We start from the raw sequence: 19,132 nt of genomic DNA on the forward strand, positions 1-19,132 counted from the left end.
GACTGATTATCAGCTGTGTTTAAGAAATCAGTTCTGTAACTGGCATGGCTCTGAAGTGGTGTGTGTGTCCTCACAGTCTGTGAGATAAAACCCGTGCAACGACTGCCTTTCACCCTCTACAGAGCACAGACAAGGAAAAAGGATGGGTGACTAAGATTGATAAAAGCCCTTAGAAGCCAAGCAGAGGAGGATTTGCATTGCATTCATTCAGAAGATGATTAAGCTCTGTATATGAATATAGTATTTCAAATGACAAAGAGGCCACTCTCCACAACTGAGTAATCTGAAAGGAGCTGCAAAGAGCTTATGGCTTCTAACACTCAAAATGCGCAACTTGGAAAACTTCATGAATACAATTACAACTTTTATTTTATTCCCAGCTTGTTCTGAAACTTGGCTGATAACAAACCCGACACCCGCGCAGGGTAAGGAGCACGTCACACATGACAAAGTCACACACTTTGCTGAACAACTGCAGAACAGAAGCTGTTTCATTGCTAGGGGTCACCACGAGGGACACATTTTCAATTTTCCCATAGCAAGGGTAGACTCTGCTGGCTTACAAGGAGAAGTACTCAGCACAAATCCTCGGTTGGAGAAGTTCTGGGCTCTGATTTTTTCCCCATTTATTTGTCAGCAATTTCCTTATAGCTTGACAGTTCTGCTGCCTCTTGTGCTACTACAGCAACAGAACACCAGGCAGAGGCAACATTTCTGCTAGAGTAGGTCCAAGTGGCACCACTTTCTGAGATTCCAGGGGTCTTCCAAGTGCTGGGACCACTGCAGCTCTGAAGGACAAAGGGTTGAGTGGAAAGGAGCACACAAGGCTCTCCAGGAAAAACCTATTGTTCACATTTAAACACAATTCTCACCATTACCTCAAAGAGCATCTCCATCCACGTGCTGCCCCCCAGTTCCTGCTCACACAGAACACAGACATGGGAAAGAGAGGCTGCCAGCAGGAATTGCTGTGTTCCTGTACAGCAGGAACATCTGTTCACTGGTGACAGGCTTCAGAACACCCATCCATTTGTGTCAGCCTTTGTGAGTTAAAAGGTCCACGCCCCATCCACAGAGAGGACAAAATGTTGTCTCTCTTAACCAAAACCTACCCAGGGAAAGGCTGTACCACATAAAGAGCATTACCACATCAAATAACATGCCTGCATTGTAAATACAGGGACAAAATGTTGAAATTTGCTGGAAAATTTTATCTTGGAACACAGTACAAACAATGTGCAAGCCAGGCCATAACTCAAGTCATCTTGGTTTTCATGAACAGTTTTGGTGATTGTTCTACATTCCCACTGGAAGTTACTGGGAACAAATGCTTGCTGCTGCAGAGGGTTCAATAAATGTACTGTGTCCTCAGAGAGTTACAGAACTGACTTAGAACGCCTGCCCTCGGCTCCTTCAAACAGTGCTGCAGCAGAGCGGGGAACAGATTTTAGGATCTTCCTTGTGTTTTGTCCCTTTCATATGAGACCACTGCAGAAACTTATTTAGAAAGTCAGAACTTAATTAATTGCCTTTTTAACATCAAGTCTTCAGCAGCTGCTTTGAAACACAATCCAGTCCCACCTGCCCCAAAATCCAGTGTGGAAATTGCCAACAACCTGCACCCAGGGCTCTGCAGCCCAACCCATTTGGTGCAGTTGAAATTTCACTTCCCCTATTGAACTGAGAGGAAAGGAAACTGTGACTAAGGCCCGTTTAGGGGGTTTTCTACCAGGTTTTAGTGCTGTTTTCTAGGTACTACTAGAGCAGTACTAAAAGAGAGACTACTCCAGAGTGCTTCTAGCACTCTCTACTCTTCTCTGATGAATCAAGCCAAACTCTCAAATACAGCCAGATACAAACTGGAATTCACTCAAACCCATTTTGTTTTTCCTGATCTTTGCATGAAACAGGTGTTAACCCTGGTGGAGCCTGGGGATTAATCAAAGAAAACCAAGTATTTCAACACTCAAACCACTACTTAGAGCTTTCACGACGTGAGAGAACTCATCACAGATCCCTCACAGAAGCCTAACAGTATAATGTGACAATTTGCAGGTTTTGTTTGGGGAATTCTTTATTTTGAAAGCAGTTAAAGGCTCATGATGAAAAGCAGCAACAACAATAGCTCATAGAAAAATGTTTGCAATGATTTCTAGCAAGAATAATGAAATACCTGATTTATAATTATCTTCATAGAAGTAGCACCTTTAGTTTTCCATTAAAATGAGGTGATGCAATGAATTATAAATATTAAAAGCTGACATCTCTAGCACTGCTTCCTCCTAACTAACCTAAATTTCCTGAAGTGTTTTTCTCAGCTCTGAAAATATAATTAGCATGAAAGCATACAGACAGTGATGTCTTATTTCCTCTTTAACAGCTTTTCTTTCCTGGCTGATCAATATCTGAGGATTCAGTGGCTTAATTCAGAGTTGCAGGCTACCAGGAACAGAAGGCCTTTGGTCCAGCCTGATGGACTACTTAAACCTCTGCCCTTGGCTGGAAGGTTACCATGGATGACCAAAATATATATTCAGACTTGAAAAGGAATAATCATGGAGCCACCCAAAAATAGATTGATTTCAGAGGCAATTCAAGCCAAGCTGGCCTAGTTGGCTGTGCTGGCTCAAAGATAATCAGGTTGCTCTCCTCCTGCACAACTACCTACGGGACAATTTAACTCTCACTCTTTGCCATAAAACAGTTTCATTTCACAGTTTTATAACCTGAAACGATGAGGATGGAATTTAGCAAAATTTACCAAATCTTTGGTAAAAATAACAGAGTAACAAAATGTGCTCTGACAACATATTTAATTAGTAAAGCTTCTTTTTATTAGCATCTTGATTTACCGTGTAACCTAAGGGAGAGTACCTGTTAACGAGCACTTGGCTTTGTAGATAGCAGTTAAAACACAAATAATTCTGGACTCTTGAGACACCCTTAACACATAGAACCAGTCTGTGGTGTAACGCAGTCACACACATACACGTGCATATGTCAGACACGTAGCAGGATGTTAACAGCTCTAAAGCCGTCTCTCAGCAGCACAGGACCTTGCAAGGGTGAAAAACCATAGCCCTGAGCCTTGGCCTGTGCCTATGGAAACAAACCACACCCAGCTCAGACCCGAAAACGAAAAGCCAGCAAGGCAAGTCAGCTGCACTTCCCGGAAGGCTGAATGGCAACTGCACCTGTTTATTTCTGTAAAGGGAACACACAAACCCAGGAAAACACAATGCAAAAATCCGTCACTCCAGCAAGGATGCGGACGAACACTGGCATGTGCAGGTCCTCGGCGATCAATGGCTCACCATCACCGCCAGAACCGCTACCGCTTCTTTGCCCACACACGATGCCTTGTGCTGGTTGGACCGCGACCCGCACAGACCCCGCGGGCACGGGGGACCTGCCGCCGGGCCGGGGGTGCCCCGGGCGGTGACCGATCCCCGCTCAGACCCGCCGGTCCCGGGCAGTGACCGATCCCCGCTCAGACCCGCCGGGCCGGGGGTGCCCCGGGCAGTGACCGATCCCCGCTCGGTGCCGCCGGGCCGGGGGTGCCCCGGGCAGTGACCGATCCCCGCTCGGTGCCGCCGGGCCGGGGGTGCCCCGGGCAGTGACCGATCCCCGCTCGGTGCCGCCGGGCCGGGGGTGCCCCGGGCAGTGACCGATCCCCGCTCGGTGCCGCCGGGCCGGGGGTGCCCTGGGCAGTCGATCCCCGCTCGGACCCGCCGAGCCCGGCCCGGGGCGGTGCCGGGGCGGTGCCGGGGCGGTACCGGGGCGGTGCGGGGCGGAGCGGGGCGGGCCCGGCGCGGTGCCGGGCGGCGGGCGCTGCGCAGAGCCGGCTGCCCTCGGCCGCGGGCGGAGGCCGGAGCACACCCCGCCATGCCCGGAGTGGCCGCGCTGGGCGCCGGCCCCGACCCCGAGGAGAGCTACGACTTCCTCTTCAAGCTGGTGCTGATCGGGGACGCCAGCGTGGGCAAGACCTGCCTGGTGCAGCGCTTCAAGACCGGGGCCTTCGCCGAGCGCCAGGGCAGCACCATCGGCGTGGACTTCACCATGAAGAGCCTGGAGATCCAGGGCAAGCGGGTGAAGGTGAGCGGCGCGGCCCCGGGCCCGGCGGGGCTCGCTCCGGCCCGGCCCCGGCGCTCCGAGCCGCGCTCGCAGCGAGGGCCGGCGGCCGGCGCGGTGCCCCGGGGTGCCCCGGGCGGAGACCCGGCTGCCCGGAGCCGCTCCCCGAACGGGCCGGGAGGGACCGAGCGCATCCATCGCCGGGCTGGCTGCGGCGGGAGCGGCTGCGTAGCCGGATCCGCCAAAAGCCCGCTGCAAACGCGCCCGGGGACACGCTGAGCCTGCCTTGCGCTGCAGCAGCAGCAGCAGCAGCAGCACCCCTCTTTCCTCAGGCTTCTGGCCGTGGTCTGTTTACAAGCCAGAAGAAAGCTCAGCTGGGCTGTCGCGTTTCCAGAAAGGGATGTGGAGCTGGCAGATTGAGAGAAGGTTCTTAAATTAGGCATGTTATTATCTTAAGACACTGTTTACAGGGTGTCACAGGAAGTGCTGTTTTTACAGTTCTTCTTTATAGAACCAGTGAACTCTAAATTTGACATCTGCTTTTCTTATGCTGGAGGGAATCAGCTGACTGTCGGGGTTAGAAAGAGTCTAGGACATGTACCCAGTGGATGTTTGCTCAGATTCGCAGTGGCACAGATTCCCTGCAACTGTGCTCACCCTCTGAGCACAGAAGTGCAAGTAAACTGTGGGGAGAAAATGTTTAAAGCATTTAAACATGCGGTTTATAAGGGGCTGCGGGGATAAATCCCATCACCAGCCCCTCCAGGACAGGGTCGTACAACTATCCTTACCCACAGTGAGACTAAAGAGCACTTAATCCAGTCACTGCCTGGAGAAAGATGACGGAATTGTAAAGCTCTTGGTGACACACAAATACAGCAATTGCAGTTAAGTTTTGGCCTGTGTTTACCAAAGTAGGTGTCAAAGTCCTCTGTTGTTTTTTTTCTTATGAATGAACTTTGGTGGGCATAATATTAAGGTGAGAAAGTTGCAGAAAATGGAAGAAATGAAGGCTCACATTTCTTAGGAAAAGAGAGGGATGAGCGGTTCCACACCTAGCAACAGTGTTTATTTTCTTGGTAGTATCACACCTTCTCCTATCGCGTCTGGCTGGGGCTGAGGAGCTGAAAAGGAAACTCGGGTTTTCTGTTTGAGCTGTCAGTGCCTCTTCCACACTTTCTGGCAAGTGAGGAGTGGGGGTTCTCCTTTAAGGTCGAAACCCGCCTCCATTTAAATGCCGCGCACATAGAAAGTGACAAACGTGTCTGTTCCTGGTGCCAGGGGTCTCAGCCAGGGACTTGAGGAGCAGGGGAGGAGTACCCCAGGAAATCAGCCCAACTTCCTAGGTGTGCTTTTTCATATTGCCAGTACTCACACCCGAATATCCCTGGAGCAGGAGGCAGTCTGTAACAAAACCCGTGCGTTGTTTCTCAGTACTTCATGAAGAACAAGTAAGAAAATGCAAGGTCTTGAAGCTTTCTTTTTCTTTGGGTTGTTCTGTACTTCCACTTAGAAGAAAATTAGGAATGCACATGCTGAAGAAGAGTATTTTGAGCATTACTTTAGGGAAATTAATCCAACATTGTTGCTGATTTACCTTACAGATACTTTTGTCAGCTGCTGAGTCAGGGACACAGCTTGAATATGAAAACTTTTGCTTGGAGGTTTTTTTTTGTTTGGTCTGTAAGGTGTGGGGTATGTGTGAAGTCTAAATCAGACTAAATTAGACTAAATCTAAAGAGATTTCAGAGCAATCCATCTAATCTGGGTTAGGTTTGCTCAGCCTGCTACTGGAAACAGGAAATAAGGAAGCATTTTCTTTCACTTTTTTGAGCTCCCTTACACACACTACGTGCACTACTTGCCTTACAAAAGCAGGCCAGGTAATTGTCTGCTGCTTTGATTTCATTAGGGGTTTATGCTACTCAAGACACTATTGTTTTCTATTTAGCAAGTGGTGCAGAAATGAGAAAATTCCTGTTTTTATAACGTTTTAGAAGCTCATCTTCAGAAGTTTCTTCAAAACAAAGTGTCTACCAAAAAAAGAACCAAGGAGCTCTTGGACACTATTTGTTCCACATCCCCAGTGGCCTAAGCTTCATTTTTAGTCTGGCTGAGGGTAGTGCTGCAACCCAACACCACTTATTTTGAGATTGAAACAAACAGTTTAAGGTTAAATGTGTTAGTGCCCCTTTCTGCTTCAGACTTCAGATGTTCCCGTTCCAGTTACATAATGCTGCTGAAACATTTGGAGCCCAAGGATTTTAGGTCTCACTTTCTTTTGATGTGTGTTTTTGGATAAGGGAAAAAATGCATGTTGGAATTCTGACGGTTAAGGTTCTGCAAATAACTTTTTTTTCTTAAATTATTTATGAAACTTGTGGTTTTCCTTGCACCTTGAAGCTGTATTCTTCCAGGCATCTCACGTGGTATTCCATACACTGCTGCTTCATCAGCTACTGAAGATGACTAAACTTACAGAGATATTAGTGCTGGAGAAAGGAGCTGTTCTGGACAGTCCTGACAACTGAAGCTTTCTCTTCAGAAATAAAGCAGTTTGCTGGTTCGAAAGGTTCCCCAGAGTGTGCTCACCCTGACTTGCAGGGATTTACCACTTCCAGGGAGGAAGAGTGTGTATTCCTGGCTGTGCCATCCAGACTTCTGCTCAAGATCTCCAGCTGCAGTGGGATGCATTGTCCAGGGGGATATGCAAGGGCCATGGGCTGTTGGAGATGTTGGAGCTGAACTGCTGCTGCCATGGAGCCAGGCAGGGCTTTGGCAGATCTCACACCCTGGGGTCCAGTGGAACCTCAAAGTACCTCTGGTGACCACCTTGATTTTCATCACAAAGGCCAGTTCTGGCCAGCATATATCCAGAATTTCCCCATCAGCTTTGTGAAATGTCTGCAGTCTGTGTACATTTAAAGAAATGTTCTAGCATACGCTGTTTAGCTGGTTGAAGTTGTGGCATACTGCTTCCTCTAAAAGACATCCTTCTTAGCTGGCTAAATCCTGGAGTACAGACTGCAGTGCCCAGAAGTTGGTCTTGTTAATCACTCAAAAGTGTTTAAAAGTGGTGTTAATCACTTAATGCATAGTGATTAAAGTCCTATTGATAAAATAATAACTTGTTCTTTGAGTGATAGAAAAAAAACTGGCAAACAGAACAAAGATGTTTTATAACTGTTATGTCACTGTAAGAAAAGATATTTATAAAGTCCTGGAACCAAGATTTTACATAATGATAGGCAAGGACATTCCTAAGTCCACGTCCATAAATCATGGTTAGTAGTAACAAAAGTCTTTTTCTTTCGATGAATTGCCTCCTGTGAGCTGATTAATTGTCTTTAATGTCTACTTTATGCTGTCATTTTGTAGTGTTTTACATAAAGTATTTTTTCCTCTATGCCTTAGTTTTTCTCTCTCAGTATAATGTTCAGAAAGTAGCAGAAGAACAGTTGAAAACACGTTCCTTTTATAACAAATACTTCTTTCTGTGCTGTTGCACTTCTTCGTTTACAAGCTTTTTCAGCCCATATGTTATCAAGATTATTGGCTTTGATTCAGGCCTCATGGCTGCAAACTGTATTCCTTTCAGAATGGCCCAAAATATAATGTGTCATGATCTGGCCAAATTGCATGTAATACAAAGCTGTGACTTGTTAACTCTCTTGTCTCCTGACTGGGGGTTTAATAACATTGCTACACAAATACAAGCAGAGCTATTGGAAGCAATATTCTTTGATATCCAGAGGAAAGTGTAGCTCTCTGTCAACTCCTTTGACACTCATAACCTGGAGCAAACGGGAATACTGCATTCCCATCAAAGAGGGATTCCTCATTCTCTGAAAGTGGTGTAGGGAAACATTTGAACGGAGCAGTTTATCCCTACTGGTCTGTGTATGAATATCACTTGAAGTTGAAATACCCTGCCACAGAGATGTTGCTTTTGGCAAAAACTGCGTGGATTAAGTTGCAAGACCGTTTCAATAAATGTTTTTAGGAGCAAGTGTTGTGATTTGCCAGCCTACAGAAGTGTATATTATTGTTTGCCCTTTGAGATGACAGGATTCAGACACAGTTGGTCAAGATTCATTTAGCATAGTCTTTAGGTCCAGGATTTCACTACTGGGAAATCTTATGGAGGTTGTTATATTGCTGTAAAAGTGGCATTTCCATTTTTGTAAAGGAAGGTGCCAGCTGTAGGATGCACTTAGTCATTATTTATGCTGCTCCACAAGCGAAAGTATACCCGAACTCCTGTGATACTTTAGGAGAAGCAGGAAAGTACTTAATAAATTATGTAGGAAGGAAGGGAGGGAGAAATTATTTAATGTGTCTTGTGGCCATCTGTTAAGCATTAACCTTTGATAAACAATGTGTTTATCAATGCAAGAAGAAGCCACATTTGATAATGGTCACTGACGGTGCTCTTTGGCCAACCTGTCACTCACCATCTTCAACATTTTGTCTATTTCTGTAGTTCAAAATCTGCTTCTGAGCAGACATCCCAGAATGATCTTCCAGAGAACCTCCATGAATTTTACCACCTTCTGTTTTCCTCCTTACATCCTGTTGAAACACTCCTTGTTTCAGTTTTTTTTCTGGTGTCTCTCACTGCCCTTTATGTGCCACCACGAAGAGCGTGGCTGTCCAAAAAATTCAAAGCTAAGAGCAGATCAAAATAACCAGCTTTTGTAAGGAAATGGGTATTCAGTAGTGAAACAATTATCTCAAGAGAGGTGGCTCCTTGCCTTTGTTCCCTTTGGCTGTTCTGTCATATTTCTCCTGAGCAATGAGTGTTTATTCCCTGTTCTTTATCCTGGCCTCTTGTTCCTAGCAGTGGTCCCCCTGCAGGCCTGCCACCAACCTCTGATTTCATAGGTGTTTTTAATGAATGATCTCAAATGAATTCAGCACAATTCTCCAGCAATCCTGACTTCTCTCTCTCTTTCTTCCACCGAAGGAGGTGCCAAAGTAATTAGAAAACCAGGAACTGCTTTAAAAGGTTACTGAGTGACAGACGTGGCTACCATCATGTGATTTACAAAGCTGAAGCACTCAAATCAAGGAAATAAATAATTAAGAACTTTGTGTCATTTACAACATACATGTTGCACTTGTACAAAAGAATACATGAGCTTATCTTTTTTAGTAGCCCGTGGCTAGTACAGTCCTTTTGGTATTTAACTTTTAACTTACACTGAGGGACTTTGGAAGGAGAAATACTAAGACTACGTTTTTTTTCCAAAGAGTTTTCAATTGTTATTTCTTGTCAAGGCTTATATGCTTGTAAATATAGTTTAACAGAAATACTATATAAAACTTTTACTATGCAATAGTTGGTTAAAGTTATAGTTGTGACTGGTATTTTTACATAGTTGTCATGGTTCTTTTTCAGTAGAATTCTGTGAAATTTATCTCTGTACACAGGCTGGAGGAAATAGTATTTACTTAGGATCAGAAGTGGTATTTTTGTAATTTCTTCAATTATATTTTTAACCATGTGTCAGACTGATTCATGTTATATGGAAATATTTTTCTTAGAATTTTCCAAAGATGCTGTCAAGCAAACCAGGTGTATTTTTCCTTTAGAAATACAACTTGCTTTACGTTAAGTAATCTGGTGCAGGATTTGCTTGCTTTGTCCTTGCTGACAGAATTGTCATAGCTTGGCTTCCTCAAGTCATTAACCCATGGCAGTATTAACTGACTTTGCCCGAAACAGGGGGCACTCCCCTGGCTCCTGCTGCCCCCAGAAGTGATGGAGCAGTGACAAATGTGTGTACATGCTGGTGCACATGTCTGCAAAAAAAGTCTCTGTTTAGGGTCTAACGCATACTGGAGCCTCAGTAATGGTAGCAAAGCACCACAAACTGGAGATGGTGTGAAAAGCTGAATGACTCGGAGTCCTTGCACAGGAGGAGGGATAAGAAGGGGAACACGAGCTTCCAGTGCTTACCTGGAGGATGTGTTTTGGGAGGAAGAGTCCTGCTTGAGCTCCTGAGAAGGTCTGACCTGTGCCCTGTGCTGTTCCCAGCAGGACACTGAGGGCTTCAGCCACGTTGTACATTCAGTGCTGCGAACACAGACACAAGTGTTTGAGTAAAACGTGTCGGGGAGTGCTCTGAGATCCTGCTGATGACATTTTGAGGTTGTTCTGTCAGTACTGAGAGGCTGTAGAAATTAGGAAGAACCCAAGAAAGGCAAATGTTGTACTCATCTTCAGAGAGCACAACAAATCCAGGGAGCTGCAGGCTGGTCAGACACATTTTTGTCCCTGGGAAAACCATGGAGCAATTCTTTCTGGAAGTAGTAGGTTCTGAGCCCACTCTGAGCAGCCAGTTGGCTTTGCCACCTCCCAAAATCTGTCCTAACCTCAATGATTCTGTGATTCTCTGGAATGTATTGGTACAGGGGGTCTCAAAATCCACCACAGAGCACATGGCCCAGGACAGGCTTGCTCAGTCACTCTGCACTTTTATTTACACCACTTGAAAAGTGTAAGTGAAAACAGTTTTATTTTTTAATTAAAACGTTTCTTATTTGTCTGTATGCACAGAATCCCTCAGGCCCTTCCTAAGAGCTGACTAATCATCATTAGCCTTTTCTTGCACTTGACCTAATCAAGCATTGAGATTTAAAACTACGTAACAAACACAAAGGTCTAGTGGGAGACTCAAGTACAGAGATCATCCATAAACCTGCCTCGAATTTCCTTGTCTCTGGTAATTGCTGTTGACTGCTCTGAACCATTATCTGTTCCATTAATAATCATTGCTTTGTGGTTTTCTGAGTCCATTACAGTCCTTTCCCCTTCTCTGAGAAAACTCTTACCAGGACTGAGAAGTACTTTTTCATTGGATTGATTCCTTTTAAGCTGTGTGTATATCATCTGGGATCTAAATGCTTGCTTAGCACAGGAAATGAGATCTTATCAGCACAGCCTTTCCCAAAGTGAAATTTGCTGCTCAAAAATGCAGCGGAGTCAGAAGATACAAACAAAACACTAATGTGCAAAAGAAATAACAGGGAAAATGATTCTATATTGTTTGGTGCAAAATACCACTGGCACATTGTATTAAGCTGTTGACAACACTTTAAAATAAGGAGGTTCAGAGAGAGAGGAAACCATAAATAAAAGGTCCATACTATGGGAGGATTAAAAACACCAGAAGGATTTGCTTGTGTCCTGTTTCAGTGGAGATGCAGAACATAAGGAATGGCACAAAAAGACAGGCACTGGTCTCTCATTTATCATTTGGCGACAGAGAAGTGAAAGTGCAACAGAGTATAAATGTATGAAATTAAATTCTATAGGTTCATTGTGACTTTATATTGAAGCCAAGAGCTTTGAAAGATTCAAAAAGGATTAGAGATTTATATGGAGGATGAGAACAATGGATGGTAGTTTAGATTAAAAGATCCTGGAATATAAGGCATGGTGTTCCAGGACATTAGACAACCTATAAAGCAAGAGGATTTACAAAGAAATTCCCTATGAGCAGGATATTGTGTTTGTCCGCTCTGAGTTATTGGTTTCTTCCTCTGGAACATCTAGTACTGGGAACTCAAACTCTGACACCAAACCCAGAATTCTTATGCTGCTGGATTTAGGCAAAAGTATGTGAGCCAAGCATTTCTTCTTCCTGCCCAGATGTAATGTCTATTTTACCACCCAGAAAAGGACAGGTGATTAGACTTACCAGATCCTTGACTGACTTTGTTGAAACCTGGGATTGCTGGCATTTTGTTTACATGCTCTTTTGTCTGTATTCTTTTAATTGTCTCGTATTTCCTTCTAAAACAGAATCAGTGCTCTCAGATTATGTGGCCACATCCTGCTCCCTTTGTTCCTGCCCCTGGAGCAGAGCTGGCAAAGCCACGTCAGTGCCACAGGTGATGTGGTAGTGAAAACCCACCTGCAGTTTCAGTGACACACCAGGTGACCTTGGCTGCAGGCTGGCATCTTGTTCCACTGGCTCTGCTGCAGAGGGTGACAAAGGGCGAGGGCTGGGCACACAGGAGGATCTCAAAACCTGCCACAGAAGGAGCTCGCTGGCAGGAAACCAGTGAGATACAAACTTGCAGCAGCCAAGTTCTCAGCACAGATTACATATATATGTGTATAAATATATATGTTTATATCCAGGTTCTCAAGGATATAATCTCCTCCTTAGATCATGAACAAAAGACTAGATAACCACGGTGCTGGAGTGTACTGCATATACAGGAGCTTTGGATCAAGGCTCTTGGATCACACCCTCTCTCTTGGTTGAGGAGAGCTGCTCCTGGTCTCACTCTGTGCTGTTTTCCTTCAGCTGCAGATCTGGGACACGGCTGGCCAGGAGAGGTTCCGGACCATCACGCAGAGTTACTATCGCAGCGCCAACGGGGCCATCCTGGCCTACGACATCAGCAAGAGAGGCTCCTTCCTGTCCATCCCTCGCTGGATCGAGGATGTCAGGAAGTATGCTGGCTCCAACATAGTGCAGTTACTGATCGGTGAGTTAGAAATGGCAGTGCTTGTTTAGTATGGCCACAGCTTTGGGTTTGGGATTGGGTTTGGGTTGAAGTTCAGGTGTCTGCAATGGACCCGACTGGAAGCCTTACCAAAAGCGCTGGTTCACCAAAGCAGGAATGTTCTGCTTTGGTTGGCTTCTGTTAAGAAGTAGACAGCTTCGAGTCCTTTGCATCTCCCTTAGTGGAGAAGTGCCATGCCCAGGATTTCCCAGTCCTGAGGCACAGCTGCTGTGGAGTATTTCAGTATAAAGATCTTTAGGTTTCCAGGGCCCAGGGAAGCGCCATCATAGCAAACGGATATGTTTTGGTGAGTTGGAACACACACATGCTACAGCAGACAAGGAATTGTGGAAGGACTTTGGGGCAATCAGGGTCTGTCACTTCTTTGCTAGAAGTTCTGCTTTCCAGCCCAAGTGTTTTGGACTCAGATGTGGCTCTTGGGGCCTGTAGAGCTGCTAATACAACAGCAGTACCACTGTAGATTTCCCTGGGAACCAGCAGACAGCTGCTGTTTTCATGGAATGGTTTTAACTTTAATTTCTAGCCCATTCTCTTCTGTTAGGGTCTACAGCCACCACTCCTCAGTTACTTTTTCTGTTCTTTATGGGTAATACAGAAATACAGGTTGGAAAGGGCTGGGGAGATGATCCAGTCCAACCTCCTGCTCGGAGCAAGGCCAGGGTCAGGTTGGTCAGGGCCTTTTCAGTCACATTTTGAGAATGTACAGAATGGGAATTCTGCAGCTTCCTTGGGCAGCCCCAGAACCTCCTGCCAAGCACCTCCTGTGACATAAACAGCCATTGTGAATTGCTCTGTTGTTTCCTTTTCTTCCAGGGAACAAGTCTGACCTAAGTGACCTTAGAGAGGTTCAGCTGGAAGAAGCTCAGAGCCTGGCTGAACACTATGACAATATCATCTGTGCCATAGAGACCTCTGCCAAGGACTCCAGCAACGTGGAGGAGGCCTTTGTGAAGATGGCTACGGAGCTCATGATGAGGCATGGAGGGCCCATGTTCAGTGAGAAGAACACTGACAGCATCAGGCTTGACAGCAAAGCCCTTGTAGAAGGCTGGGGGTGTGGTTGCTGATAAGAGCTAGGTGATACCCCTAACTTTACTGGAATTTAGATGGTGCTTCACCCTAATGCTGAGTAGCATGGTAGCCATATTCTCCTCCTCCTCCTGTGAAACCAGCAATTTTGTAGAAGTTAGACACAATCCTGTTTGCTTTGGTGTCTTATTTTTAAAAAGGGACTTTTGAGAGGTAGTCCTAAAAGTCAAACCCTCTGAGAAACTTACTCAACATTTGTCCCCACCATTTTATTTTCTGTAACCTTCATATGAGTTACAAGAACGGAGGAAATGACTTTGAACTTGGTATTTTGGGGTGGGAAGACATTTGGTTGGGGAAGAGACTGATGCAAACCCAAAGGTCTGTAAGCATTTTTAGCATGGGACTGCTGGCAGAGGAGGTCACTTTTGGAACAGGCAATCTTGATAGTGTCTCTTCAAATCCTCAGCACTCCACTAGTGACCAGAAAGTGACAGTGTCTTTGGTAAAGCTATTTCAAGGGCCATAATAGCCAAGGTTTTGATTACAGGACCAAATAGCAGTCACCTGTCCTAGGCCATGTGGATTGCTAGTTACTACTGGGACAGGCCCAGGTGGGGGGAGCTTCTCTCAGGTTTTGTTATCATTTGAAGTTAGTATTTTAGCAGAAAGCAAAACCAGCCTGAGCACTACCACGGGATTTGCTGTCAGGCAGGATTAGACCAGGGCAGTGATTTAAAACAGCCTTGAGGAGAGGGTGGATGCATTTCATTTGCTATTGTTTGCACAGTGATAACTCCTTTTTCCAGGTGGAAGTATCACTGAGATTTTGCCCTCAGGTCTCATCATTTCATTCCACAAGTCAAGACCTGCACTACTGGAAACAAACTGGAGAAACCTTGAACTGACTGTAGCCAAGATCTCTTGCCATGTGCCTAATGGTCAAACACAGGGTTCATTCTGGCCATCCATTTGATGTTATGTTACCAGAGTGCATAAGGGGAATAAGTGGATTTGATTTTTTTAATTGGTTTTGTTTTTTAAACCACCTCTTTAAATACTACATGGGCATATAATGGGGAAGAAGACCTCAGAACAGCTGAGAACTGCTTGCATTGCAACTTCTTGGTTGTAAGAAACAAGTGTCTTTTTGAGTGATTCCCTCCCAGCTTTGTACCCAAATGTTTCCCTCTCCCTATCACAAGTTATCTGTTGCTTTTCATTTCTTGAAAACATTCAGCAGGAAAAATCTTCCATAGTTGATCAAAAGTCTACATTAAGTAAAGTAGATTTCAGAATCCAGCTCCATCCAGTTCTTTCAGATGCAGCTCTGTGGGGTATCTTGTAGATGCAGCTGAGGTACTGATGGCAGCAGTCCTCTGCATTTACACTCTCAGGCACCTTACAAAAGTGGATTTGCAAAGAGAGCAGGAGCAGCAATATCTCTAACTCTGCAGATAAAGCAAATGTGTTCAGGGATGGCAAGTGGTTTCTGCAATCCTGGCAATTTGAAGGAGCTTACTTTGAAAAAGCACTCATTCAAAGTGAAGTCACTCGTCTCTTTGAAAAATCCAGATCAAAAAGGACTTGAATTGTTTTGCTACTAGGGCTGCACCAGTTTAGTCATCCAACATATCCAGTGTCATAAAAATTAGGAAGATTTAGGAAAGGGCTAATGGATACTAATTTTTTAATACTATTCATCTTCCTGTAGCAAATATTAAACCATTCTCTGCTCTTTCTGTTTTTTTAAACTGTGAGGTAGATAACTGAGGAATAATGTATGCTTTGTAGCCTGTCTGCTTCTACCTAAGGGGTTAGCTTTCAAATTTTATAGTTGTGAGAATGAAAAGGCCTTAAATTTTTCAACTAGTACAGTTTTCACAATTCTAATGTTTTCTACAGAAGGGCAGGCTGAGCTGCAGTACTTGGTAGTGGTTTTGGATAGTTTTCCAGGATATTCCCAGCTCTCCTACATCCAGAGATAACAGGCAGTAAATGTCCAGCTAGACACTGAAAATGAGAGTTGTCCAAACCTCAGAGCTGTTGGTGTATTCCCTATATTCTGCTCTCAGGAGAAACTGTGAAGACAGTCCAAGCTAAAAGTCAGTCCTGGTGACTGCTTTTCCTGCTGGTGAGATGGTCCTTAAGGTACAGAATATTTGCAAGCATTTGACTTTCTCTCATGACACGTGGCAGTTTACATGTGGAGGTCATGGTTCTGCTTGAACAGGGACCCCCAGATGAGCTCAGCCTCCCTCTACCTGCAGGATTAGTGCCAAATTATTTAATGCTGACAAGAATTCACATGCGTTTAAGAGCAGTGTTGCTACTACTCAGACTGAAATCCATGGTTTACATAGTAACTCATCTTAAAACTGGAACAAGAAGCAAAATGAACATAAATCCTGCTTCCAGTGCAGCCAGTGAATGATTGTGTTTTTACAGTAGATGGAGAACTGAGGAGTTACTGATCCATTTGCTTAGTTGTGAGTTTTGTTTAGTAAATAAGTAGAATTAGACCAGGCACTACACTTTTCATTACAATTTGCCTGGATGTACCTCTTAAACTAGGCTTGAAGGGTGAGGCTCTGTCTGCAGGTCAGTCTGCTTCAGTCAGAAAATGTGCAATTCAGCAGCAGTGATTTGTTTGCTGTACTTTAAATGAAGGCACCGATTCCAATTAGTTTTCATTTGCTGCAGAAAACTGGAACTATGGCTTTAAATCAGTTTTGTCTTTTAACTCTTGGCTCTTCTGTGTTGTAACAAGTGTAGTACAAGTTTGCATGCCCTGCTGACTGAACAAAAGGGAACAAAGCAATAGCCTAAAGACCTGGTTTATCTTTTAGGTTAGCAGCAGATGTGAGTGATGGTGCTTGGGCTGTCAGTAGTTAAAGTTTATTTTGATTACCAAACCCTGCCTTTGTTCACTGGCAGTAGCACAGTTCTCACTAGGCTGGGAGCTTCTTGACCAGAAATAAACAGTAAATGTGGAGCTTTTCACTGCCCTGCTGAAGACTTTATTAAACCTGTGACTCACACACAGCTGTGGAATTCAGGCATTAGGAAGATTGTTGGTTTAACTCCATTAATCCTATTGAAACCAAAAGGATACCTGGGTGAAGAGAGTGAGGAGCAATAAACCTGTGATTTACGGGTAAAAACCTGACTTTCAGCTCTCAGGGTACAAATGGGCACTGATGTACATCGAGTGAATAATTCAGTAGTGCTTGTTCAGAGTTCACAGCATAAACATTTGCCAAGAAACCTGTTCACTGCCAGTTGAACATTAACAAGGCCATGGTGCAGTAATTGCTTTTAAGCAGATCCCCTTGGCTGATCATGTATTTGCATTAGTATTTATCATTTATTTTTGGCAGTGCCAAAGTGTGCAAAAATATTACAAAAGCACAGAAGGGGACATTGAGCTCTGCCTTGTGACACTTGGGAGTGGAATGCAGAGGCAAATACTGAAATGAAATCATCAGCAGAATGTGGTTCCCAGGAGCTTGGCCTTTGTTACCCTTTGTATTGATTTTGCTTTAAGCTAGTTTTATCTCCAGTTTCTCATCCAGTCCATCATCACGGATGGAACTTGTACAAATATCTGTAATTATGTAAATATAAAGCCAAATAAATGTCAGCCCAGAAACCTGCTGACGTTTGCTTTGCAAAACAAAATTTTGAGAAAAGTCCTAAGAACAGAGGAGAAGTCCTGATGATTTTCTTACTCTCACTTTACCGGAAAGCAAGCTTTTCTAATGTCTCTTTAATGACACATTCTAAAACTAAATGAAGCCCAGCTAATACCACTGACAGATTTCCTATTAGCTAATACTGGTAGATTTCCAAGAACTTCACCACAAGTGGAGCTATTGCTTGTTTTGGGTGCCTAGAGGATCTCATGTGAAAACCAGGATATGGCAGATTGTCCTTTGGGCATGGCATGCAAACTTGTCTTGAAAACTTCAAGACTTTTAAAAGTGAGCCGGGAGCTGGATTTTCAGAGACATGAAAGCTGCAAACAGATGCTTCCCAATGTCTTCAAAAGCATCTCGGTACCATTGCAAATGAAGCACAAAACTTGTATGGAAGTGGTTTTGCACTGAAGGGAAATAGTTACCAGAGGAAAAAAAATCATTAATGTGAAAGGCAGAGCATCCTGATTATTCTGCATTTTTCATGTTCATTTCCTATTTCAATGCTGTGCATAAGTAAGATTTTTCCCTTTATAAATGATACTAAAATAGATAAAGTGTGAAAAGTAGTTTGATACTTGACAAAATAAATGCTTTCTTGGGAGAGTGATAATACTGATGAGGAGAATAACTTTGCTAATAGGGTTTGGTGGTGTAGTATCAGGGATTCCCCATAGGGTTGTGTTGGAATGGTGTGACACACACAAACCATTCCCAAAACAGGGCAAGCCAGTGGGGGACACCAGCCCCTGTCCTGCCTGCCAGACAGGAAATAGAAGCAGGCATGTACTGAGCAGAAGGTGACTTTAGTTCTTTGTAACTGTTTTTAAAGATTTCTATTTTATAAGTCTGTAAGGAGAGATGATTTCTGATAGTCAGATATGCTCTGTGCTGTCAGCCAGCTTTTCCCTCTTCTGTGCCTCACTCGCTGAGATCTGACAGGTAAAAACCCCACAACTCCAGAGAGCAGGGAGCATCCCAGCCAGTCTGGCTCACACACACCTGTTGGGGGGAAGGTACAAATCTCTAATTCATATTGAATTCATTCACACTGCATTCCAAAATTACTTGAGGGGTTTGGATGATAACAGTGTTAAAATGGTTCTGCATTTTCTAGGACAAATCTGTTGCTTTTCAAGGTTTCTTCGAGAGATGCAGGCTGTACATTTCTAATCATCAGTAACTGTTTTGCTTTTAAACTTTCTTATCACGATACTGACTAAATGGTTTGGAATTTGAGGAGACAAGGGAGCAAGCTTGCATACTACGGTAATTTTTTATACTTTACCTTCATCTATTTATGAATTTATTATGAAAAGTATTTTTAAACATGAAACCTGCTTTTGTCGTGAATTTTAGCAAAGTAGTGGATACATTGTACTGTGTATCATTAAAAAGGTTTAATTAAAGTAAACATTTGGCAATTAATACCTTTTGTTGTTATTTTGTGCATGTACCTTGTGGTGGTATATGATCAGAAACAAAATCAAGTTTTAAGAAATTATGTATCCTATCCTACAGTGATGTATGGTCAACTTTTACACAAGATATGACCTAATGTACTCTTAATTAAACAAATGGTGCTGAACTAACTTCCTCTTACCCTTCCAACTGTCCCTCACTTCCAGAAATGCGTGCACTTTCTATTGTTTCCAGTTAGTAAACTCTCCAGCAGAGCTGTCTGGGAGATTAAAAATGAAAACCAAACTGCTCAGTGTTGGAGAAGTGCAAATAACTTTTTCAGTGCTTGCAATTAAGTGTAAACAATGTAGTTACAACTGTACCTCCCC

General features: G+C 44.0%; 1 protein-coding gene across 1 annotated transcript; it reads left to right on the plus strand.

Annotated features, from left to right (window-relative positions):
* Positions 1-3,828: 3,828 nt before the first annotated feature.
* On the plus strand, positions 3,829-18,770 carry RAB43 (RAB43, member RAS oncogene family). The gene is made up of 3 exons (XM_039558995.1): positions 3,829-4,095; positions 12,393-12,576; positions 13,429-18,770. The coding sequence occupies exons 1-3, from the start codon at positions 3,886-3,888 to the stop codon at positions 13,680-13,682; spliced, it is 648 nt and encodes a 215-aa protein (XP_039414929.1). The 5' UTR covers positions 3,829-3,885; the 3' UTR covers positions 13,683-18,770.
* Positions 18,771-19,132: the final 362 nt, after the last annotated feature.

This window comes from Corvus cornix, chromosome 12 (assembly GCF_000738735.6).
Source record: "Corvus cornix cornix isolate S_Up_H32 chromosome 12, ASM73873v5, whole genome shotgun sequence".
NCBI lineage: Eukaryota > Metazoa > Chordata > Aves > Passeriformes > Corvidae > Corvus > Corvus cornix.